At 35.0% G+C, this 25889-nt stretch overlaps 2 protein-coding genes across 2 annotated transcripts in view; both read right to left on the reverse strand.

Annotated features, from left to right (window-relative positions):
* LOC145661837 (uncharacterized) overlaps window positions 1-10481 on the reverse strand; it is a 35898-nt gene extending 25417 nt beyond the window's left edge. Inside the window, exon 1 of the mRNA XM_081727176.1 lies at window positions 4593-10481. Within this exon, the coding sequence (XP_081583302.1) occupies window positions 4593-5990 (1398 nt within the window). The 5' untranslated portion in view covers window positions 5991-10481. The remainder of the gene's footprint in view (window positions 1-4592) is intronic.
* Window positions 10482-16031: 5550 nt separating this feature from the next.
* On the reverse strand, window positions 16032-24753 carry LOC145663065 (uncharacterized). The gene has a single exon (XM_081729250.1). It carries the CDS (start codon window positions 24724-24726, stop codon window positions 23317-23319), a length of 1410 nt encoding a protein of 469 aa, XP_081585376.1. The 5' UTR covers window positions 24727-24753; the 3' UTR covers window positions 16032-23316.
* Window positions 24754-25889: the final 1136 nt, after the last annotated feature.

The following is a 25889-nucleotide window of genomic DNA, read 5'->3' on the forward strand; positions in this document are numbered from 1 at the left end:
CACATATTTATAACTTTAGTTACTAGCTAATATATACAAGGAACAATTTAATCTTTTTCCGAAGTTACATAATCAGCTACATAGATATTCATCTACCATACAGAACATGCTGTTTGATAATAATTTGCACACTAAGTTGACAAAAGAATTTTCTTAAAAAATGATTATCTTTCATATAGTCAAGCAGTTTATTATACAATTTTACACCATATACATGTCACATTCCATATGTAGATGTTCGAAATAAATTACCTTTTTCATATAGGGTAGTTGTAAGTATCGTTATCTCTTTTAATATTATCCAAGCGACCCATGTATTTTCCAGTAGTTCAAATACGTACAATGAAACAATTGCCACCGTATTCAGTGAATAAATAGTTTCTTACAGTTGATGCGTTTCGGTGAATTTGTAATGATTCTTATTACATGTTTTTGTTGTTGAAATGTATTCTGAAGTTTTGGCAAAGATCCCCAGAAGGCAATGCGGTATTTAATATGAGAATAGAATACGCCATAATACAGGAATATAACTGACTGTAGGTCCAGTATCGGGACTAGAGTTCGTGCTATGTACGTGGCCTTTGCTTAGCTTGTCTACATGTCTTGCCATAAAAATACAAACCTAAAATTTTTACTTAATTATTAAATTTACTCACTTCATGATTCATGGCTATCTATGGTAGTTAGTGTACTGTTCTGTAAGGTTAGTGGTAGTAAACGCACTTCGTTTCATCTGCATTTAGCTTTAATTTATTTGCAGACAATAACTGTGTAAGTTGGGATTTGTAAGATCAAGAACCTCTTGCAAACTATTACTGTCTTTTTCAATTACAACTGTGTTGTGTCATCAGCAGAAGGGAGTATATTATCTTTTCTATATTTAAGATAAATTATTACGATATAGATGAAAGAGTATGAATCGTAGAACTTATCTCTGTAGAATACAATTTCTATTTATTTGTTCATTGGACTTTATTTTGCTCAAAATTTTAGTGGTTTCGTGCATATAATGGATCTGCAAAATTTGTTTACGATTGCGTCAAGATGATTTGGACCACTCCAAAGTACTTCTCCTAATACCATATTTTTCTAATTACTAACAGATATATCTAGTTCTTCGGAATCAAAATCTTTTGAGATTTCATAAAAATGTCTAAAAGATTGACTTTTTAATAAATAGCTGTTATGACTACCTATCTGGCTAAGCAAGACGAACTGAGCACAAAGTGGGGTTGCTTCTTTCGAACTACAAGTTGCTTACTTTAATTTTCGACACGATTCTGAATATGGAAACGATATATTTGCTAATACTGCAGAAAAGTATGTAGGTAGTACAAGAATATATTCTGTATGCAGTGAAATAATTCATTGATAGCTATACAGATAACTATGTATACCTGGTAACGCATTATTTAGTTCTCGCAGTGTTATTCAAACTTAAAATTTCCATGTACTTGTACATTATTCAACATTAGAAGCGATAAATTCCCAAATCTCTTTTCTTTTTTTCTCTTTTTTTTTTAATATAGAATCTCCAATTTATGCTCTTGATCTTTAACAAAATTAGGATAGTTTTCCTGAAAGAACTACTAAAAAAGAGGCGCATCATGTAATGAAGCATTCCTATGTTTTTGACATCTTCGGGTTAAATTGCACCTTCGTAGTCAGAAACTCAAACTCACGTTATTCTTATGTAGCTAATAAAAACACTTCAGCTATCGTATAGATTGGTAAGAAAATAGGAAAATTTGTTCGTAGTTTACGTATTATTATTAAAATTTTAGGATCAACGTTTTCCAACGAAATGCATTGGGTAACACATGTAGTGTGTCGCAAAAATTTTTCGCGTTCTTTTGCTATTTTAATTTTTGCGTTATAGTTCTCATAAGAAATAATCCTAAAATGAATATTTCTGTTCTTCGATGTTAAATAAGACAGTTCTTAAAAGAAAGCACTTTCTGCTTTCGACTGAATGTAGTATCAGTTCCTCTGCGAACTGTGTTAACATTTCTGGTAGATAACGAGACTAGTTTCGTCTTCACTACTTCAAATGAGACTCAAATATAAAATCTATGTATAAAAAGGAGTAGTACGTTACAACTATTATTACTGGTATTATATTCTTTTAGAACGAAAGTCTACATATTAATCTTTTAACCCAAGAAGTTTTTATCTTTATATATTATAATCTGAGTGTTCTAAAATAATGTTTTTCTTCCCTTATACGTATAGGGAAATGTTACTTTAAATACGAGGGTCCTTTATCTTATATGTTAAAAGGATCATTCTCTTATATGTTACAGAAAGATGTACAAACAAGAGACTTATTAACTGAATACTTCGTAATGTTTTAACTTCAAGTCACTCTTGAAATATTATTGTAATGGAAATGTATTCTATTTCCCAGAATAGCAGTTGAGATAATACTTTCTCTCTGTTACTCACACAGACACATTTTTCTATTAACTTGTATGCATGAAATTCAGCATTGGTTCCATTGGATAAGCTGATTACACTCATAAATTGTAAACTACTTCTAATGACATGGGTCAGTCATATTTTTATTACAAGGCTAGTCATAACTTGAAGGTACCCAAGTGGGCTCTAATCTAGAATGCTTGTCCAATAGCGTCGTGCGGAGCTGTTGACTCAGCCCTACTTCTGGGTACCGTACAGCTTTTGCTTTCATGCCGTACGCATGCAACATAATCAAGTGTGCATACGACTTTATGAAAAGCCCACGATTTTTGTAATTTTTTGCTTAGACAGGGCATCTGTTTGCTTGAATGAGTACGTTGGGTAATATATTCCTATAAAAGGATGCCCGGGTACATCAAGAACAGATCTCACTGAAGCCAATGTCCGCTTGAACAAATAACTCGGGTAGGTGCATTTCTATAAAAAGTAAACCTGGCTACAACCAGGGCAGTTGATCTTTTGAGTTGCTTTGACCGAGGTTTAATAGAATCTTGGTTGGGCCTTGATTCTACAACGCCGAGCCACACAGACAGTGTAATTCTTGACTGAGCCAGGACCATCTATTCCTTTATTGTATCCTTTTGCCTAAGAGAGTCGCTTTTAAAAATGGTATAGCAGAATCTTAGCTAGGAATGGTCTCTATAAACAGCGCCAAGTTGCACAAATAGCACGACTCTTGTTAAAGCCAAATATCAAGAATTTCCTTTCACCTACCACCAGAAAGAAAAGTAAATATTTTTCCTGTTTAATAACATCGATTCTTGTACGGAATCCTGGAATCGTTCTCCCAATCATTATTTTCACTACTATTTTACTGAAGAAGATGCACGTCATTGGAGATTTTATCTTTTGTTTGTTCCAAAGGTATTTTTATTCTTTTGCTGAATACTTTACATATCATTAGAGATATACCTCTTTCTTAAAAGTTCAGCTCGTTCTTGGAACATGGTTCTGAGACATGTACGTAATAAATACAGGTCTGCTGCAAGGGAATGAGTGTGATTCTTTCTCTTTATACAACCTTTGCTGAGCCAGTGACTATCAAGTCTATTAAATCTATTCCTTTAACGACAGCCTTGGCTGTTTAACCATCGTTTCCCTGTAAGACTAAGATCTTTGACTTAATGAAAATAGTGCTGTTGTGTGGTGCTGTGGTTACTCATAACCCTGAGTTTAGCAGAGACACTTTTCAAATTCCGAGCTTTGGTTAGTTTACGAAAAACTTTTATGTGGGTGTCTGGCTTAGGACAGACAGTTCACATATTTTTGGGTTAGCTGCGACGCAAGTCAAATTCCTCCCTGCTAGTTCTTACATACAATATAATTGCACGGTTAGTCCAAATGTCAGAATTATCTGAGATTGAGACTATTGTCTTGACAAAATTGATTATTTGAAAACATGTTCAACATTAACATACTTGGTGGTTTTGGAGCTGAGCTCTAAGTACGATCTCACCTGGTATGTAGCAACTCTTGCTTAATTTAGTTACAGGATGAGACAAAATTTTCTATACATATGATTATTTATATTTTCACTGTGTAATTTCAGAGTGACGTCAGACGATTGAGATATCCTTAATGAAGGAAGTGAATGTGTGTGTATAAATGATGAGTCAATAGACCTCAACACTATGGGTGTTTATATTGTGGGGAAGGGACACCTAAAAGCCATACTGTATTAGGTGATAATTCGTGATGTTAATCAATTGAAGGAAACAGCCGCAATAGCTTACAACTAGATTTCATGCAAAGTGCTTTCACGCGATAGCAATAAGTGGGAATATCGCGTATTGTCTATTCTTACAGAGAATGTAAAAAAATGGTATGATTTATCTTGTATAGGGACTTTTTTCTTACCTGCTACTTAATTATATGGCAGAGGAAAAATAAACGTCTTATCTTTCACTCAGCCAACAGTCGTAGTAATAATCATCAAAATAACAACAGAATAATAATAATAATAATAATATCAGAGGGTCTATTTCGAAAATTTAGTTATGTAAAGGTTAAACTGTTATCTTTTATGTAAACAATTATAACTGAAGCCTACAAAGAACGCTGAAGAAATTGCGTGATCATTCATTTAACTGTTTTTCACTGTATGTCTTTCAAACATTATTACCATGTTTTCGTCTGTGAAACATCATATATGTCCTGGTTTGGAAACTTTTGCCACAGATGTCGCAATTGTATGGTTTATCTCCACTGTGTGAGCGTCTATGGTACGCTAAGGATGACTGCTGAATAAATGATCTATGACACATGTCACATTTATATGGCTTCTCCCCTGTATGAACTCTATTATGAATCGTCAAAGTCTTTTTTGAGGCAAAACCCTTGCCACAAGTTTCGCACACAAAAGGCTTCTCTCCAGTATGAGAGCGATAGTGATGCACTAGCAAAAAGCGCGAAGATAGTGCCTTTCCACATACTTCACAAACGTAATTCCTTTCACCTCTGTGCATGCGTACATGTCTATGAAGATGAGATTTACTTACGAAATGTTTGTTACATAAGTCACAGGAATATAACTCTTCAGTTGGTTTATGCGTTGCTTTATGATACAGGAATCCATTTTTATTGCTGTATTTTGCGTTGCATATTTCACAAATATACGGAGTATTTCCAATATGTTCATTGATATGATCAATTAAACTGCTCTTCACAATATACGCTTTACCACATGTATCACAACTAAATAACTCTCTCTCCCTATGTCTTTTTCGATGAGACTGTAGAAATTTACGCGACATAAATTTCTTGTTACAAATATCACACTCAAGTTCCTCCATATTAGTGTGGGTTTTCATATGATTATAAGCAGAAGAAGTCTTGTACTTTTTTAAACAGATGGTACATTCCCAGGTTTTTTCATCGGAATGGCATACGGAATGTCTGCGAAGTTGCTTTTTCGTTACGAAAGTCTTGGGACAAGTGGGACATTGAAATTGTTTCCCGCAATGTATTTTCGAAACATGATAATCCAAACGCTGCTTTGAATGAAAACTTTCTGGACATTGTTCACATGAAAACGGTTTAAGACCCGTGTGACTTCTTTCATGAATTCGTAAGTGAAATTTTGTCGTATATTTATTTCCACAAAATCCACAAACAAATGTACCTTTCGTAATCGACTGCTGTTTTTGAGGAGTACTGAAAGGCATGAAATAATTGGACTGTTGAGAAGCTGAAGCTGGCGCAGTTAAACACACCTCAAGATATTTTGATATATTTTGAATATCTAAACAAGGTGTATTTGAGTGTGGAATCTGCAATACATCACTATTCCTCTTTACATATGAACTTTCAGATTCACAGTTCAACGCACTGTTCTTCAATTCTAATTCACTGTTTGTGCCAAAGGAACCAAGAATATATTCTCCGTGTGATTCCTTCTCTTCACGTATAATACCTACTTTATTATTCCAATGTAGTAATGGTAATATATAATCTAAACTTTTTCTTGAAATAATCTTCTCACTGTATGAGGACCTAGAAGAAAAATAAAACATAAAGAGTCAGGATTTATTTCCATGAACAAATTTTACACCTAAAGTTTATTAACAACGCGAAACATATGTTCGTAGTTTTACGAAGTAAAATATTTAACCATGTAATTCTACATTAAAAATAATAATAAAAATACATAAAATAAAATAAATCATGTAAATTGTGGTTGAAGATCTTTCTTAATTATTACATTTTTCTTCTATATTTGGTCACATTTGAATGCTCAGTAAGTGATAACCTAGAAAGCAACGTATCTGTTAACAGTTTACATAGACACAGAAAAGGAAAAAAAAAAAAATGTATTCGATCTGATATATTCTGGCAACCATATTTACAAAGGAATTTTCGTACCAAGCATGTAAATACAAAAAGCAGTTAAATGTTGCCGAAAGTCGTTAAAGGGATAAAAATGTAATTACATGCCAATATTTTCAACCATAGGCGACATACGAGAACAGGTCAGAAGGTACTTTCCCTCGCGATTGTAGACATGTGCTAGTAATGTAAAAAATTACACAATGATAGGTTGCCACATCACTAATACGTGTGCTAATTTATGTCTGTACATATTATGTTGAACTGATAGAACAGCCAGAAACTAGGTGGCAGTAGCATGTTGGACAAAATCAAATACCAAGATATGATTAGGTTCCTCCATTTTCAAGAAAATCGGTACACACGATACATGAAGAGATAGCAGCTGTGTATGGTGAGGAATGGCCATCTTGAACTGAAACGCTTGAAGAGAGAATCTATGGACCAATGTGGTTACGATCAAACTCAGCGTGGTAATAAAAAGTAGAGCAGCTAGTGCTTGAAGAAAGATGTATCATTAGCAACTGTTCAGCGAGAGAGGTAAACATTAGCAGCGCTCAGTTCACACCATATTACACGACATTCTGCATGCGATCCAAGTGCCGCCAAGGAGAGTTTCCCGATTGTTGACACAATTTTACAAAGAACAACGTGTGCAATGTGATTTATACCATGAAGACGAAGACAAATCCTTTTGTAAACAGATAAATGACCATGGATGAACGCTGAATGTACCTATTTGACCCCGAACCCAAAGGAATGAGTAAAAATGGGAATACCTCGTCCTCCATCTCAATAAGGCTGAAGCACAGGATTCATCCAGCAAAGTCATATTGGCCGTGTTTTGGGACCATAAAGGTAAAGGAAACTAGAATCACAAGAACCTTCTGCATAAATTGCGGTATGTTATCAAAGCAAAGAGCCGGGATTCTAGGCAAATGATTCTATACAGTCAGAGCCGTACCTAGGGAAGGGGGCGAGCGGGGCGTTTGCCCCGGGCGCTCATAGCAAGGGAGCGCCGAATGAGCAAGAAGAAAGAAAATGTGAAGGAAAAGAGTAAATGACGCTGCGCCCCCTAAAAGAATTGGCACCCTATTAAATCAATATTGTTGTCGGTTTGGAAAGAAAGAAATATGTCAAAAATTTTCTTCTTTGCTCCGCTCACTAACCAAAATTTTCAGTAAGAGTCACAAGTTTCTGCCATGGGCGCCAGAAGAAAATTTCCTAGGAGGGGGCTCATCTCCCTGGTTGCTATATTACGTTTGGTATTTTTTATTTGTATTAAAAATATTAAGAAATTTAGTACATTTTCGTGATCCAGGGGGGTCCAGGCCCCCTCTGCCCTCCCCTTCGGGCACACACGGTTTCTACTTATTACTTAAATAAAGTTATATACGATTCGTTAATGACGATGTATATACCAGGCGTCGAGTAATGACTTACAGCGCGCAGGAGCGTTTTCAAAATCGGAAACGGTCAAAGTCTGAAATACGTGTTCAACGTTATGATAGTGATGAGTTTGCTTAGTTAATCACGCTTTACTACCCAATCGGATTAATTATGACGGTGAGAATGGACGTAAGCATATGAAAATGAGAGGAGTGAAGAGACACACACAAGCTGCTGTTTGCCCGAGAATATTAAAAATGAAGGTAAACAAGGGAAATAATAACAAAGTCCAAATCGTAGAGTAGGGGCTAAAAAGGTCAGAACTTAACCCAACGAATGTCGTCTTTTTTAAAGACTAATCTCAACCAGATTTTTTTTTTTTTTATTACATTGGTACATGAAATACTTCCAATTTGAAGGAATTTATTGGGATTATTTCTCCACCAACTAGTTGTATTGCCAGGATATGTTTTCTGTGCTGTTCAAGGATACGTATCAGCTGTGCTGTTTTATCTGTCTACATACAGTCTAAACATAAATCTTTCCGTTATACTTCACTAAATATTTTTTGCCGCAAAAGAACTAACCAACTAACTCTATAGCCTATAGAACCCGGAGGTTCAATGCCGCGTTGACAAACCCTCCCCAATGACTTCTGTCTTTACCCAACTGAATCCAGTTTCTACTTTGTATTCCTACTGATACTTTAAGTTTTCATTCTTCTCTTAAAGTAAGCGACTATGTTTCGTAACAATACAGAACAACAGGCATAATTATCATTTTATATCTATTTTGAGCTTTAAATTCCTCGACAGAATTCGCGACGACAAAAGATTTTAAAGTGAATAATAGCACGAATTCCCTGCTTTCAGTCGACTTTTAATTTGTTCGTGAATATGATTTTGGTCTGTTAATACTGATCCTAGATACTTGAAAGTATCAACTTTATCGAAAATATTATTTGATACGGTACTTTGACGCATCCATAATTTGCAGTATTACGGTTCCAGTGAACTTCCATGTATTTAGTTTTTTCTGCATTTACTTCTAAACCTGCAAACATTTAATAATGTCTCTGCATTTCTTTCTATTGTTCTATCTTCTCCTATCAGATTTACATCATTAACATACGCCATAACCTGGTGAATACCATTCAGTTTTAGGTCCTGGTTGCTATCTTTAATTTTCCTTATAGCGTATTCCAGAATAAAGTTGAATAATAATGTCGACATCTCCTTGTTTCAGGCCATTTTCGATGAGGAAGCTCGTGGACAAGAATTTTTCTACTCGGACTTTACTTTGGGATTCGTTTAAACACATCTTGTGTTCCCATTTCTTTTCGAGTATTTGTAGAATGGTAAATATCTGATCCATAGTTGATTAATTTCGTCTAAATCCACACTGATAATCTCCAATAATTTCATACCCATATGGGATCAGTTTTGCTAATAAAATGTTTGAGAGAATTTTAAACTATGTTGCCACAAGAGAAATGCCTCGAAAATTATTAAAATCCGCTTTGTCGCCTTCCTTGTGAATTGGAACAATGATTTATTCTTTCCACTCTTGTGGTAATTCCTCCTTGTTCCAGACAAGGAGAATGAGTTTGTGTATCTTTTTTCACAATTTTCGCCTCTAGCTAAAATTAACTCAGTCAGAATTTCGTCTACACCCGGAGATTTGTGTTTCTTTAATTTCTTTATAGCAGTTTCTACTTCTGTTCGGCTAGGCTCTGAAATTTATGGTTCTGCTGTGCATTTGCCTTTCCCCACGAACATTTGTTTTTGGCTGCGTGTTAAGCAAATCGTCAAAGAAGTCTTTCCATCTATTCAAGATATCTGTATCAGTAAGAATTGTTCCGCCGTTTCTCTTTAATATATACACGCGAGGTTGATACCCCTTCATAAATTCGTTGATGCCCTTGAACATATTTTGATTTTTCTCTTACTATTACCTTCAAGTTCATTAATTTAAGCTTCCAAAAAATCGCATTTCTCTCTCTTAACATTTTGCAAGTTTCCCGTCTAATGTCAACGGAATTTAGTGTAGTTATATCGTTCGGATTTTGTTGCCAACGCAGTTTCGCCTATTTTCCCTTCTCAGTTAGTTTGGTGCATTCTTGGTTGAACCATGATTTGTTCCTACGTATTTCCGTGTGCCCCAATTTTTCTCTTGCTGAAATTTTAATGCTATCCCTAATTTGAAGTCAAGTATCGTCAACATTAGAGCTCTCAAAACCTTCTGAAAACGAGAATTTGTTACACTTCAATCTGGTATTCCCTTCTTGCCGGGATCTCCTCTATTTTTTTAAAACTAAATCTCTCAGTTTTCAGATGTTGAATTATCTTTTTATTCAACAATAGTCTCTCTCTCTTGTTATTGCTGCTACCAGATACGTAGTGATCAGTCGGGTCCTCTGAACGAGCGAACATCAATTATGCTAGACTATCTTCTATTTACGAAAACGTGATCAATTTGATTGTGTGTTCTTTCATCTGGCGAGGACCATGTGTATTTATGAACGTCGCGATGTGGGAATTTTGTACTCTTCACGATAAGGTTTTTGGGTGTTCCAAAGTTCAGGAAACCAACGCCGTTGTCATTACTTTCCTTGTGAAGACTTACTTTCCTTATAACCGGTTTGAAAATATCCTGTCGCCCTACTTTTGCATTGAAATCCTCTCATAGAATTTTTATATGGTATCACGGGATTTGGTCGAATACCCGTCACACTTTTTAAAAATTGTAATTTTTATCGTCATCTTTATGTTCTGTTGGGGCATGTACATTTAAAACAATAATATCACACCACCGACCCTTTAGAGTAATAAAAGAAAGTCTATTAACAAGTTCAACCCGTTTAATTGCTGATATCAAAAGTATCAAAATTAAAATGCTATTTGTGTGGTCGCATACAGAATAAAATTACAAAAGTTTACAAGTATTAGTGGAAATTAATACTGTCACCCATTTTGAACATTTTAAAAGCACATAGTTTCTAAGATACTGAAATTTAATTTCTTATCGATAGTATGAAACGTTACAAATAGTTGTATTGTAAATTTCCGTAACTGTTCTTCAAATGGATTTGTATACAACCAAAGGTAGTTTTGTGAAGTTTAACAAAAAGTCCAAAGTAGGCCTCTTGAAAACAGCTCTTATTTGTAAAAGAATACACAATGATCGCTTTTGGCTGTTGCAATAGTCTGCCCAAGCAGCTTAATAAAAATTCAGTGTAGTATAACAATAGCTGCTGCTTTTCTTATAAGTTAAAAAAAAAAAGAAAAAGAAAGAAGGAAAGAAAAAATAAAAATAAAAAAGAAAATCTTGGTATGGTGAGTGTAGGGGGCACTGAATTCTACTTCGCCTCGGGCGCCGAAATCTCTAGCTACGGCTCTGTATGCAGTGAACAATATATTATTTCTAATTACTAATAGAACGTAAGGAACGCTTATTTAATTTACCTTCAACTTTACTCACGTTTCAAGAGTAACATTGTCATTCTTTTCATTTTGATCTTGCTTTCAACTTTAAAAACTTTTATCTGTGAACTTCTGTGACTACTTACAGTGAAAATACTTATCATTTAACTTATGTATGCTTAGTGTTTCGTAAAGTAATTATAAATACAATAGAAGCATTTTTGGTGCTAGTTTGCTTACTAGTTCTCAATACAAATCCATATATATAAAGTTTAATGAAACTCAACGATGCAAAATAATTTGAGAATAAACTATTTACAGTAATAAGATAATAATACTGATAGTTATACGTGACAAAAATATTGTATTTGTGTAGTATAAAATAATATCTATATTTCCTGCATACATACCAGGATGTCTACTTAAACTTGAAACATAGGCGTGCCCACCAAAAATATCCCGAGGGGGGGATTATACCTTTCACTCAATATTGTGGGCTGAATTTAAAAAAAAAAAAAAAAAAAAGGCTAATGGCAATGCACCCCTCCCCATATTTTCAAAATGTCTTATGACATGAATTTAAGTGTTCAATTTGGGATAAATCTGATCAATGATGGGTAACAGGTTCTATTTGTGGAACGAAAAATCCTATTTATGATATTGTTGAAAAAATTATTAAAAATTAATGGGGTTTCCAGAGGGTGATGATATTGACTTGCACGTTTCATGACAGTACAATGAATTTAAGGTTAGTGATCGAGCATATTATTCAAGTTCCTGTCTTCATTTATGAATTGCATTGTTTCTTATTTTGACACTGAAAAAAGGCCTTGAAGTGTCCTGTTAAAAGCTCCAACCTGCTGATAATATCTGTAGCCACTGTGTGCCCAAGCCACATAGATCCTTCTTCAAAAAACCACAGAAGCTCGGCTGCTGATCCTAAAGATGTGTTGACAATTCCTTCAATCTTTCTCTCTTCCAACGTAGAGAAAATTTCTCTATAATGTTTAACAACTCCCGTCATTTTACTGAGTCTATAAATTCACCTAGTGGGACACAAGGGTTTAATTTTACAATGTTTGAGATGGGACTACCAGCATTAGCTTCGATTAGAGCAGGAAATTTTGATATCACTGGAAGTGATTGCAAAAACAATACTCCTAGTTCATGCACGCACTGCAAAGAGTTTCTGATGAACTACGGGCATCTTTAATTACAAGATTAACACAGTGAGTACCGCAATGTATCTACAAGGTAAGAGGTTGCTATTCACATATTTTAAATTAAACACCAATGTTTGCACCACTCATATTTCGAGCGCCATCATAAGCTTGCCCTTGAAGTTGAGCAATGGGAAGATGGAGTCTCATCATCACTAAATCACCGGTATAGTTTTTGATATATTGTAGAACATAAGAAAACTTTCATGAGGACAGAGATCTTCATCAACCCACCTGCCACAAATACTTAATTGTTCTTCACCACTTACATCACGGAAACCATCAGATATAATGGAGAACAGAGAAGATCGTGAAATTTGATTTGTTACATATGTGAAAAACGGTGTCTTCTTGTTTCGCCTACTCCTGTTCCGCCTACTAGCCTCTCAGCAATATTTATCAAGATTTCTACGTTATCAAGATTGTTACTGTTAAGATAATGGGATATTTTTGAATTTGGGATTCTTTTTGGGAATTTTATTTTTAATCTGAATTTAGGTAGACCTATTTCGTAAAATAATTTAATAATAACGAAAATGCATCAATTAATCGCGATTTAAACAATTATAATACGAACAACAACTGCTCTAAAGATTTAAAAAAAAAAAATGTTATTTGTTGAAAAATTATTTGTTAAAAATGAAAACACTCAAAGCACCTAAATCAAATATAAAAGTTATCAGGTATATAAATGATTCAGGATTGAGAATAGATCCTGAAATGCTGTTTAGGGCAATGAATCAAAGCAGTCAATAATTTTTCAGCTATATATTCAGATATATTTTGAAGCCATTATCGACGCAAAATTTAGCGTTTTAATGATCGCACAGCAGTGTAATGGAAAGGGATGTGATATTTGCTTGACTTTAGTCAAGAATGTGATCGCCGAGTATAAGAATTCCTAACCCTAGCGTCCAATTCTTCAACAAAGAGGACGAGAACACGATCGTGCACAAAAGTCATCACCAGCTTAAACGCGAAACTTCGCCGAAGGAAAAAGCAAGAGAATCTCCCGACTTAAGGACAGCTGACGAATCGTCTAAATGTGTCTTTGGGAATTGTCAACCGCACCCTACGTCAAAGACTGAATCTCTGAAAGGTGATCAAGGCTAGCGATTATCGTCTCAGCGACGCTCACTGACGGGAACACAAGTGTAACGTTCGGAAGCTCTACGAGTAGCATTTGGCACCAAAAGGTGGCGGTACGTCGACACATTGAATGAAGCGTAAGTGTACCTTCCTGAATGAGGCAAAGAGTAATCATGTGCAGAGAAAAAGGCGCTAGGCCCTTCACAAAGTGGGTTCAAGCATCTAAAGAGGCTTTTCCGAAAGGGCTCATTAGTGTGAAACCATATAGTCTATTCATCGAATGTTATTTAAGAAAATTTTAACTTTTTAAGTGAACCTCGTATAAAAGCACTTTTAAGCATTTTCTCTCAGCAAACAGACGAATATGCATATATAAGTGTGTGCGTCGCGTCTGCGACGGAAGTCTTGGTGGACCCTCTCGCTTCTCCAAATAAGGTGCTAGAATCCGGCGTAGAAAGCAAACTTCGTCTCCAAAAATTCTTGCCTATAGATTGTCATAGTTATTTTTAGCCCTGACATCAACAGGTTGCATTGCGAGCCCCTCTGCTTGGTAGAACCCCTGGGAGATGGGGAGAAAAGCCAGTCAGTTTAGCTATGGAGGGGCAAACGAACAACAAGCCAATTTACGTTTAAAATCTCAGTAACTTATAGTTTTCAGTCTGACTTAGGTGCAACAGCGAACAACACTGCGCGAACTATGGTATATTCGTAATGCATTCAATTACAGTGTATAGCGCATCAAAAGTCTGAATGATGCAACGATGAACTAATACTAAGTATACGGTGCGTTGATTACGACGAAAATGTTGCCGAGAAAAGAAAATCTAAGTTTAAACCATTTGTTTATAAGTGTTGCTTATAAAGTGGTCTCGACGCCAAGGAGCTAGCAGCGTAATGGAGAAGACTCAGCTGATCCAACCCAAAAGGAAGAATTTGACATCGTATTAAATGGAATGTCGTAAACAAGGATTTCTAGAAGCAACTACCACTCTTCATGGATTTGCCAGGAAACCTTCCCCTCCTTTCCCGAACTATCCAAGGAGCTGACAAAAGTGAAGCAATAGTAAAGTGACAGTGAAGTTCAACCGGCGGCACGCGACTACCGCGCTTTCGCGATCATAATAAAATTATTGGGCCAAATGTTAAATTGTGTTATTATATTTAAATTGATCAAGTCAAAGTGCCAGTGTGTAATTTAATTTGTGTTACTGATGTTTCAGTGTTATTAATTAAAATCAAGAAATTATATATACACGTATCCTTTTGAATAATTTACAAAAATAATTACAGTGATCTAAACTTTATGTTTTAGGGTTTACGAGAATTTAATTCACTTTTTTTTCCAACATAAATAGTTAATTTCTATACAACGTAATAATTTTTGCATTATTAATTGTATTGGCATTAGAGATACAATTGGAATAATTCTTCTATGTCAATTTCCCAGAATGATCTGACCCGAACTCTGAACCGTATTGTCCAGTGGCTGTATGATCGGCTTAAGTAAAGTCTCCGAACCGCTATTAAAGCCTAAAGGAGACGTCCAGGACATAGAGGATCGAATCCGGGACTACCATAAACGCCTAAGCCCTCATAGGGATCCACAGGACACGAACCACATACAGTCATAAATGGTTACTGGCTACTGTCGTGGAGGCAAACTGAAGAACTACTAAATCAACTCACAGTACTACTAGAAAGGGATCTACGAGCAAAAGCTACAAGATATGTACGGAACGAAATCAATATGGTCTGCTTCCATCAAGACAAAGCTTCATCACATACTTGAAGACAGTCCCTCACATTCTACCTGAATATGAAGGAGGTTACTGGAAAATAGGTCATACCTTTCAACAATATATATGTGAAGTCTTCAGATGCAAGCTCAATGGGCTTGGATTTGGACTGTTTCGAAGTACTTTAGGCGGACTCTGGAAAGCTGTAAAAGAAGAATTAAACAAGATATCCTTTGTGGTCTTCCAACGGAGCTTTCTAATGGAAAATGTTGCCGGGCCATCGTTCGGAACCGGAAGAGGCACACCGAGCACTGCTCAACACGACAGTCACATATACGCGGAACAGTTTCTATACAAAGAATAATGAAATATTTTTCGATTACTTACAAATATTCCAATTGGAGTTTTATTGTGGGTTATACAACACAGATCCCTGAATTTTTTCCTTCAACATTGTTGACTGATGGTAGATTCAGTTCAGTTCTTATCATGGAAATCTGTCACTTGCCACGATGAAAATCAGTATCTTAGAAGTTATCGTAATAGACTGATTTTATATAATGTTTAGCTCGGAAATTAATACGCTGCAGGCAATGAGTCACCATCAACTGTGCTTTAATCTTTAAAAAAAGTTAAATCTGACAATTATTTCGGCACCGCATCCTTGACACATCAGAAAACTGCTTTTGTCACAGAGGTAAAATCAGTTTTAAACTTCTTTAATATTATTAATAATAAAGTATGGGCCATAGCATTCAGAATATAATTCAATGTCACCATTACTTTTTTTTTTTCGAAAGAAGTATTTCTAGGGAAGGGGGCTTGGTTGCCCCATTTTTAACACATTAAATAATATAACACCTAGTTAGCAATACATGTTTTATTCACTGAAAGATAAGAAACAAATACATAATTTTAATGCATAAGATATGCACATAATTTGAATTCCATATCATAAGGAATATACAAGAATTATCTTTGTAATTTTTATTACAATGAAAATCCATAACAGACTAAAGAGATATGATAGTAGACGGATCATCTGTTTCATGGTACACAAATAAGGCAATTTACATAGCTGTCTCTAAGCTCTACTGTTTTCAGTATTTCAACTGCTACGTATAGAAAGCATCCAGTATATGTGTAACAATGAAGCAGTTTCTCCTCGATAACCTCTCGTTGGTTTTCAGCAACTATGGGTCACGAATCTCTACCACCTGACGCGAAGACTAGCATAGAAAGATTTAAACTTCCAAAATTCGTTTTTTTTGTTTTTTTTTTTAAATTTAAGAAACCCTCTATTCATGTCCTGTACTATGTAGTGAGTCTAGTATGTTCGTTACATATATAGTGTATATTGTGACTTTTTACATGTATTTTTTTTCATTTCCTGTTGAAAGTTATTTTCATTTTGTTTAAATGAAGTAAAGAAAGCAAGCATTCAAATTTTGTATTTGTTCGAGATACACCGCTATACAACTAGATTAACAATGTTCCCAACTCAACATAAAGTTGTATTGTTTCAAATAGTATTAATCAAATCTATCCGTTAAACGAAAACTTACAATAGAACAGTTGCTATGCAGTATTGCAAACTAAGGATGCTACAGTATCACAAACACTGCTAAACAATTATTTTTTTAAATGATTTCTACAACGGTAATAACGCAAGTAATATGATGTATTCACAGTAACTTAGTGTTGAATATTACTATAATCTTATGGTGTATTCCCAGCGAGTAAAAAACAAGTTTTTACAAGGGACTAAAAGTTTGACTTTCTTCGACTTTATTTCGAAAAGGTGCCTAGATAAGTATCACATTCAATTACGTAGATACCTTTGAATAGACATAAACATCAAAATGTTGTTCACAGCAACTGGTATCTCAAACCGTTCCAGAGATATGAAATAACGGTAAAAATTCTTATACAGTATTGCTTAAAATGACATATGTGTGGGGGAACTTTTCAAATCGAATCTTGATTTCCTTTGCTTCTGTAAGATTCCAGCAATAGCTTTAGACAGGTGTAAGTACAAATTCTCGGAATTACATAATTTTAAGCAGTGTTGCAAACTTTTACCAGAGTTCATCATATTCCCAGAACGGTTTGAGATGTAAAATTGGTGGTAACGACATTACGATCTCTACATCTATTGAAAACCATCTCTGCAACTGGATAACGTACTTATGCAAGCAGGTTTTTTTTTTTTTTTTTTTTTTTGAAACAATGGCTTATGAAAAAAAGGCATATTTTTAATCAGTTGTACCTTTGTTCCTATTCATTCGAAATTCATCATATCATGATTATAGTATCAGACACTACAGTACTTCTGATTGCGTTGACCTGTCCGCCTCTTTTACGTTATTACTGCTGTAGAGTTCATCAAAATTTATGTTTGTGATACTATAGCGTCCTTAGATTGCAATCCTGAACAACAAGTGCGATACTCTAAGTTTTTGTTTGACATGTAGATTTAAAATGTGTAATAATCTGATGTAGTGCCTTTTGAAAAAGTTCAACTTTATGTTGGTTTGACAACTGTTAATCTACTGGTATCGCAGAGTCTGTCAAACAATGTCCCCCTGCCGATATTTGCTTCATACAAAGTTTCCATGTTTTGTGTTTATTAGTTTAAAAGCTACAAGCGCGTATCAAGATAAATGATCCATCGTTTATATATACATAAAGTACATTTGTTTACATTCTGATTTATTGGGGACGAAAAACATAGTCTACGGACGTTTGGCCTGGTCATACCATTACATGGTCATTGCCAGACTTCACAACTAACGCTTACTGCAATGTTTACCGAGATAAATAAAGCTTGAGATAAAAACAAACACAGGTTTTACTTTCAAATATACAAAAAGAAAGTTTAGACTTCAGCTTCTCACGTCACACTATATAAGACATAGCCTATATGAATAAAATATGTATTTGCATCATCCTCTAAACTTACCACATCTAAAAGCATTCAGCGAGCATTTCGATAGAGAATATCCTTAATTAGCGCAATAAATCAGAAGATACTATTGTACAATCCTAGAGTATTCATAACAAGCCATGTCATTTCAAAAATTACTGCTATTTATTTTTGCATTACATCAGAGGTTGAAAAAATCTTGTTCAACATTGATGATCACCCAGAAGTTGCGCTAAGTAAAGGGGGAAAAAAATCTTAAATGCAAATGCAACATCACAATATAAACAACAAAACAGCTCTGTATGGAAGCTGAATTTAAAGTAATATACAAAGAGAAGCTTTCATTTTGCAACTTTCAGCACTACACTGGAAAAAAGCATATTGCAAATGCAAATGGGAATGTGAATTAAGAAGTCCGCTATAATTTAGACGGAACACTGAATTTTTAGGAGCTAGTTTTCAGGAGTTTTAGCCGTTGTCTGATTAAGGATCTGCTATGAAAGGTGTTCATCATTCGTTTTAGAAACTTTACCATTCACACTAATTTTGGTATTTGTTCATTAATTCCAATTTCTAACATTCATTATCATAAATGAAGCAATCTCATCATGTTACAATGAACGTAGTATATAATGTTGTCTAAAGTACTGAGCCTTTGAAGGTGAAAATTGAGAATACGTTTATTATTCTTTGAAAATAACACTATGAGATGATAGATGAACCAGTTTGTTGGATGACCTACCTTTTTTCCGGAAACATCATAGTCTAATCGCTACATAACTTCCGTGGTTTCTGGTCAAAAAATCGTGAAACGAGGTTTTCACACACCTTTCTTAAAACCAACTTAAAACCATTCAGCAAGTTCTGCAGAGACCGAAAAAAAAAAAAAAAAAAAAAAGAGTGTGACGTGCCCTGTCCGGATATATGATGGATGCATTGAAACCTCCCAGTCAAGTCCTCGCAATATCTGAGGGTCATTCAAGATGTACACGGTCTGATCTCAGCACGGAATACGACATCCATTCTGTTGACCAATTCTATCCATTTTCTTTGAATTGGTAAAGCACTCGCGCTAACTGTCAACAATTCAGATTTGAGTATATCGTTCTGGCCAAGCGGCAGCAGCTCGTAATGCACGATGCCCTTCAATCCCACCAAACACACACCATAACCTTCCTGGACATCAATGTGGCTTTTGCGAGACTGTCGAACTTCTCTTTGCTTTCACCACGATATTTTTCGCACATTTTTGCCGGGGAATATCCACTTCACATCACTCGTGATTAACCGCTTCAGAAATGATTCGAGTCGTTACGTTCCATTGGAAATTAGCAGACGTAAATCTTTTTGAGTCAGATTATGAGACATCCAAATCTCGAACTTCTTTTCATAGCCAGCTATCTCCAAATGGTTTAAAACTGTTTGGGGATAGATGTTTAAATCCTTGACAATATTATATCTGCTTATATACTGCTCTTGTTCGACTTTTGCCGGAATCTCATCCACTTGTTCTGTGGATGTTCGCCCACTGCGAGAAGCATTTTGAACATCGAAATTTCCAGAACGAAAGTGACTGGACCATTGTTTGGTTGTTGCTTTTGATAACGTATCTTGTCCATAAATAGCACAACTTTCCTCACAGGTCTTCGCAGCTCTTGGTTCTTTATCAAAATAAAATTGTAAAATGTAGCGCAGTTTTCCGGAAAGTTTATTTATTTTCACGGCGTAAAACCTTACGTTTGATTATAAGAATAAGAATTCCGACATTTTTTGTACATGTACTAGCTTTAACTGTCACATGACGTTATGCCTGACCCGCTGCGATATATATAACTCTATGGCCTATGGAACCCGGAGGTTCAATGCCGCGTTCACAAAAGCTCTCCACTGACTTCTATTCTTAGCTAACTGCATCTAGTTTCTACTTTCTATTCCTATCTCTGCGAGATATATCTTAATATTGTCCTCCCATCTGCGCCCAGGTCTTCCTAATGATCGTTTTCCGATTGGTCTTCCAGTCAAGACTTTGAAAGCGTTTCTACTTTCTTCCATCCTAGATACATGACCCGCCCACCTAAGCCTCCTAGACTTGATGACCCTAACAATGTTGGGTAAACCATATAAATTATGTAGTTCCTCATTATGAAGTTTCCGCCATTCTCCATTCCCGTTCCTCTTGGGTCCGAATATTCGTCTCAGGATCTTGTTCTCAAAAACTTTCAGTCCATGTTCTTTCCTCAGAGTAAGTGACCATGTTTCGCAACCATACAAAACAACAGGCATGATTATCGTTTTGTATATTTTAAGCTTGAAATTCCTCGACAGAATTCGCGACAAGAGATTTTGAACCGAATAGTAACACGAATTCCCTGCTTTGACTCGATATTTAATTTCTCCGTGAATATGACTTTCCTCTGTTAATATCGATCCTATATATATACCCTGAAATTTGGGATACTATCACCATCTTTTGTGCAAAAGGTTAAATACTTTTAAGATAGCATGATATATTAATATACTAAAAGAACCACAATTCTGATTACATGAAGAATTAGTAAGTTAAGGTGAGGTTTGGTTTTTTCTTGTTGCAAGTACAATCAGTTCACTTCATTTTAAAATTCAATTTCATCTATATTTTCTCTCTGACAATAACAAATATGAGCGTGAAACCTTAATTTGTTACCCCTGCTAAGTTTTCTACTTTCCAAACCTCAAAGCGTGTAAAGCTTCTATTAAAGTAATATAAAAAATAGGAAAAACTACTTTATGACGTCAGCTAATACTTAAAATGAGAAAATGAAACCTTTTGGGGTTTAACGTCCCTCGATTATGCTCTTTAGGCTAAGAAAGACGGATGCAAGCGACTGATGATGGAAGAATTGGTGGAATGAGAACGTGTGAGGAAAGTGAAGTAAAAGAGAAAACCCACGCACACAATGTTGTCCATCACAAACTTACTTGGCCGCAGATCGAACTAGCAACGCCCCAGCGTCAGAGATAAGAGCTCTACCACTGAGCCACCCCAAGTTAAAATGCAAACCAAAATATTTCTTATTTAATTAAAGCCAATTTCATCTCTTAAAGACATAGTGCAGCGTTTTTTTATTCTACAACGATATTAACAGTTTGTGATTTAACGGATATAGTTTTTACGTTAAGTTACATAAAAGAAGCTAATAAAACGATTCTACTTCGAAATGAGTTACAATCGATTTGTATTTACTTAATACTGATACAACGGCATAATCGCGTAATAAAATGGCAGAAAAATATAGCACCTAGAACACCTCTGAAAAACACGAATTTTACCAAAAGGTATAGGCTATATGAGATGATCAGTAATTGGTCCATTGCTCATATAAATACCTAAGTAAATTTATATTTTAATTCAATCATTGTATGAATGGCACGTAACGTTTGTCATGCACTTCAAAGAACGATTCATGGTGGTATTTACATTAACTCTTCAAATACCCTACATATACTTAATACTAACAAGGAGACTTACGGAAGTGTCACTCACCGATTTGAACGAAACTTTGCACACTTGTAGAACATTAAAAAGTAATTAACTTTTTTTTTTTTTTTTTTTTTTTTTTTTTTGCAATGGTGAAGATTTAAGGGTAGAAACCACACTTTGAACTTTAGGGCTGGTCTCCAAGAATAGAAAACAACCATTTAATATAGAAGAAACCATACTGCCAGGGGCGTTTTAGAACAGATGATTCAGAATCTGACGTCAAAATTACAAAATTCAAAATGGCGGATCCAATATAGTGATTACAATACAAAATGTCTTCTGGTTTGAAACTCTCTGCAGTTAGCCAAGAACAATATTATAGTTGGCAGGGGTTACTACGAGAAGGTTACAGACCGATTTGAAATCCCTTTCTATTGATTTGAAACCCCTTTATTTTAACGGAATGCTTGATTAAAGTGAGTCTCTGCAGCTCTCCCTATCCGGGGTGCTTATATATAGTAACTCCCCTCGCCTCTCACTATGTCAGAATTTCACATATCCTCAATTGTCATAATTATGAATTTATTGAGAAAAGGCTTCACAGTAATATTATTTCGTTATTAAAAAAAAAGTCGGTATAACGATGCATAAACATTTTTTATATCAAGCTCACCCTATTACAGCAATAACTGTGACAAATCACAAAATGCAACACAATCTTCTTCCAAATAACTGTTTTTCTATCACGCATATCTAATAAGATTTGCGAATCTGGGAGAAGAAAACTGATTATGAATCAGCGATTTGGATCTAAATTATATTATTACGGAGATGTAAATTTATGTTATAGTTGTAGAGGACAATATCAATAAAATGTCTCAAGGAATTTTTCCACGGCCTAAATTGTTAGTGCCGAATAATTTCTATTTTGAGGTACTGTTTTGTTCGTAAAATAGGTTGAAAAGTTGATTAATTGTGACCACTCCACGAATCTAATAACAAAATGGACTTTGCATTAGACGCTGGGAGAAAAATCTCTTGAAACCATGATCAAACAAGACCTGATGTTAATTTTCCCGAATTTGATGCTTTCACAAGGACATTTTTAGATTTAAAGAGGTTGTTTTGGACTATAGGGCCAAACGTTCCATTCTTTTCCTACAAAATAATCAAGAATGGTGATAACAACACCATTTTCAGAAATTAAAGGCTGTATCGTGTAGCTGTAAGTCATAGATTTATTGATTGTGCCGCACTTTCTACTGTTTGTGCCTCTGTAAACGCTATAGTGAGATGCAGATACACACTTTAATCAAGCATTCCGTTAAAATAAGTACAGAAAGAGGTTTCTCAGCCAATTATAATTGTTCTTGGCTAACTGCAGAGAATTTCAAACCAGAAGACATTTTGTAATTGTAATCACTATATTGGATCCGCCACTTTGAATTTTGTAATTCTGTCGTCAGATTCTGAATCAGCTGTCTTAACCTCCCCCCCCCCCTGGCAGTACGTTTTCTTCTAAATTAAATGGTTGTTTTTGGTCTATGCTTAGGGACCACCCCTAACGTTCAAAGGGTGGTTTCAACCCTTAAATCTTCACCATTGCCGAAACAAAAAAATACGTATCAATTATTTTTCGATGTTCTACAAGTATGCAAAGTTTCGTTCAAATCGGTGAGTGACACTTCCGTAAGTCTCCTTGTAAGTTCTTTTACTGTATGAGGGATCAAATGGATCAATTGCTCTGTTATGAATTCTTTGTAAATTAAATTTACGTCTTCCCACTACTGCCATTATGCTTCCTTTTGTGAAACATCATACTTGTTCTGGATGGGAAGCTTTTATTGCACAAGTCACAAATATATGGCTTCTCTCCACTGTGCAGGCGTTTGTGGATAGTGATAGACGAAAGTTGAGTAAAAGATTTATGACAGATGTTACACTCATATGGCTTCTCTCCCGTATGAATTCTATTATGAAGCCTTAGCAGCTGCCGCCTCGTAAAACTCTTTCCACAAGTTTCACACACAAAAGGCTTCTCTCCCGTATGAGAGCGATAATGTTCTACTAACGAGCTATGACCAACGAGTGCTTTTCCACATACTTCACATACACATTTTCTTTCACCTCGATGCGAGCTCAGATGTCTCCTTAGTTGAGATTTACTTAGAAAGCGTTTCTCACACATTTCACATGGAAAGAAGTCTTCAATTGGTTTATGGGTTCCTATATGATACAGGTAACTACTTCTGCCGGTATATTTTGCGTCACATATATCGCAAACATACGGTGTATTTCCAGTGTGTTCATTGATATGATCAATTAAATAGCCTTTCGTAGTATATCCTTTGCCACACATATCACAATAAAATAAATCCTTTTTTATGTGTGTTTTGCGATGGTTTTTTAGTAGTCCATGTGACTTAAATTTCTTGTTACAAATATCACATTCATGTTCCTCCTCACTATTGTGGTTACTCATATGAAAACGTAAACCATAAGAGGTTCTGTACTTCTTAAAACAGATAGAACATTCATACTTCTTTACATCGGAGTGACAAACAGAATGTTTTCGAAGTTGGGTTTTGGTTACAAATGACTTGAAACAAATGGAACAATCAAATTGTTTCCCACAATGTACTTTTGAAACATGATAATCCAAACGCTGCTTCGAATGAAAACTTTCTGAACATTGTTTACACTTGTACGGTTTAATACCCGTGTGGCTTCTTTCATGAATTGTTACATGGTATTTTGTTGTATATGTATTTCCACAATATCTACAAAAAGGTTGAACTTTCTTTTTGGTATGTTTATTGTGGGGAATATTTTGATGTCTGTATTCACTCGATTCTTTGGCACTTGAAATTAGTGAAGTTTTTGCTTCCTGTACCTTTTCTGGTATATTTTGGATTTCGACTCCATGGACATTCGAACTTGAAACTTCTAATGTATCTTGATTGGAATTTTTGTCATCTACGCTTGAAGTAACATTTTCTTCAGACGCAAAGTCAGCTATGTGAATCTTTCCTATTAACTTATCGCCACTGGCGGAAGTGACAAATACATACTGCTCACTTGAGTTATTTGCTGTGCATGCCATTTTTGACGCTTTGTTATTCAAAGCTAGTACATAACCACCTAAGTCAGCTCTTGAAGTATTCTTCTCACTCAATAGCATCCTAGAAGAAATCAGAAAATCAGGTAAGGATTTGTTTCATGGAGAAATTAATGATCTACGTTATCATCAATCGAACGAAACTATGTAAATATGGATAGCTATGTACTGATAAAAATATGGCAATATAAACAACAAAAAATAAACAGTAATTCTCGGCTCCTATTATCTTGTGTACATACATTTTTACTCATACTAGAATACTCATAAGTCACGTGTTGTTCGTCCTGAAGAGTTTCTCAAATGATTTGCAGTGAGTGAATGAATGTTTCTCTCACAGTGATAAATGAAAAGAGAAAAAATCATGAAATTATGGGAGAACAAAATATTCTATCGAGCACGTACAGCCCGACCCAGAGATAACGATTTGAGCCATAACGCTGACAAAAATGATCCCTGAGTGCTGCTACAAAAATAGCATGAGAGTAAATTCACGAAAATATCGATGAAAAAAATACATTAAAGATTGTATAATTTATTATTTTACAATACTGTTAATTAATTAACAGTGAATAATATAAAAAATCAGAGGACTGAATGAAATATATAATTAGGAGCAAGATCGGAGAGAAAATTAAGTCACAACGAAAATATGCCTTGAAATGTTGACAGCAATAAATCATAGTAATCAATTATCTTTTATTCAATACGAATATATTATTTATATGATATAAGGCAGCCAGAAGATCACTAAATACAATCAAACGAAAGATTACAGAACGTAATTATATTATACATGAGTCAAAGATTATTATTAAAGAGAGAAAGTATCTGTCGAAATTATATGTAAACTTGTACACAATCACATACATAGAAGGTGGTTCTAGTATTTATTGCATTTTTATTATTTTTACATAATATTTAAGACATGAAAATCTACGAAAAGTTTATATGAGGTCTATCAAATGCCGTGCATGGCAGGAACTATAAAGAATTTCTTTCCTTTTTTCAGGCATTCCCGCAGATCAAATGACGTCAAATGCTGAGGAATGTATTCAAGTAATACTGATTGTTGGAAACAGCAGGCGGCAGAGGACTTTTCTCCAAGAATTTGATGGATTAAACCGACAGCCTATTACAGCACGGGAAAATTCACTATAAATAATAACAATAATAATAATAAAAAAAATTCAGTGAGCCACTGAATATATCAACAAATAAGCAGA

This window comes from Thermobia domestica, chromosome 10 (genome assembly GCF_964235325.1).
Source record: "Thermobia domestica chromosome 10, izTheDome1.hap1.1, whole genome shotgun sequence".
NCBI lineage: Eukaryota > Metazoa > Arthropoda > Insecta > Zygentoma > Lepismatidae > Thermobia > Thermobia domestica.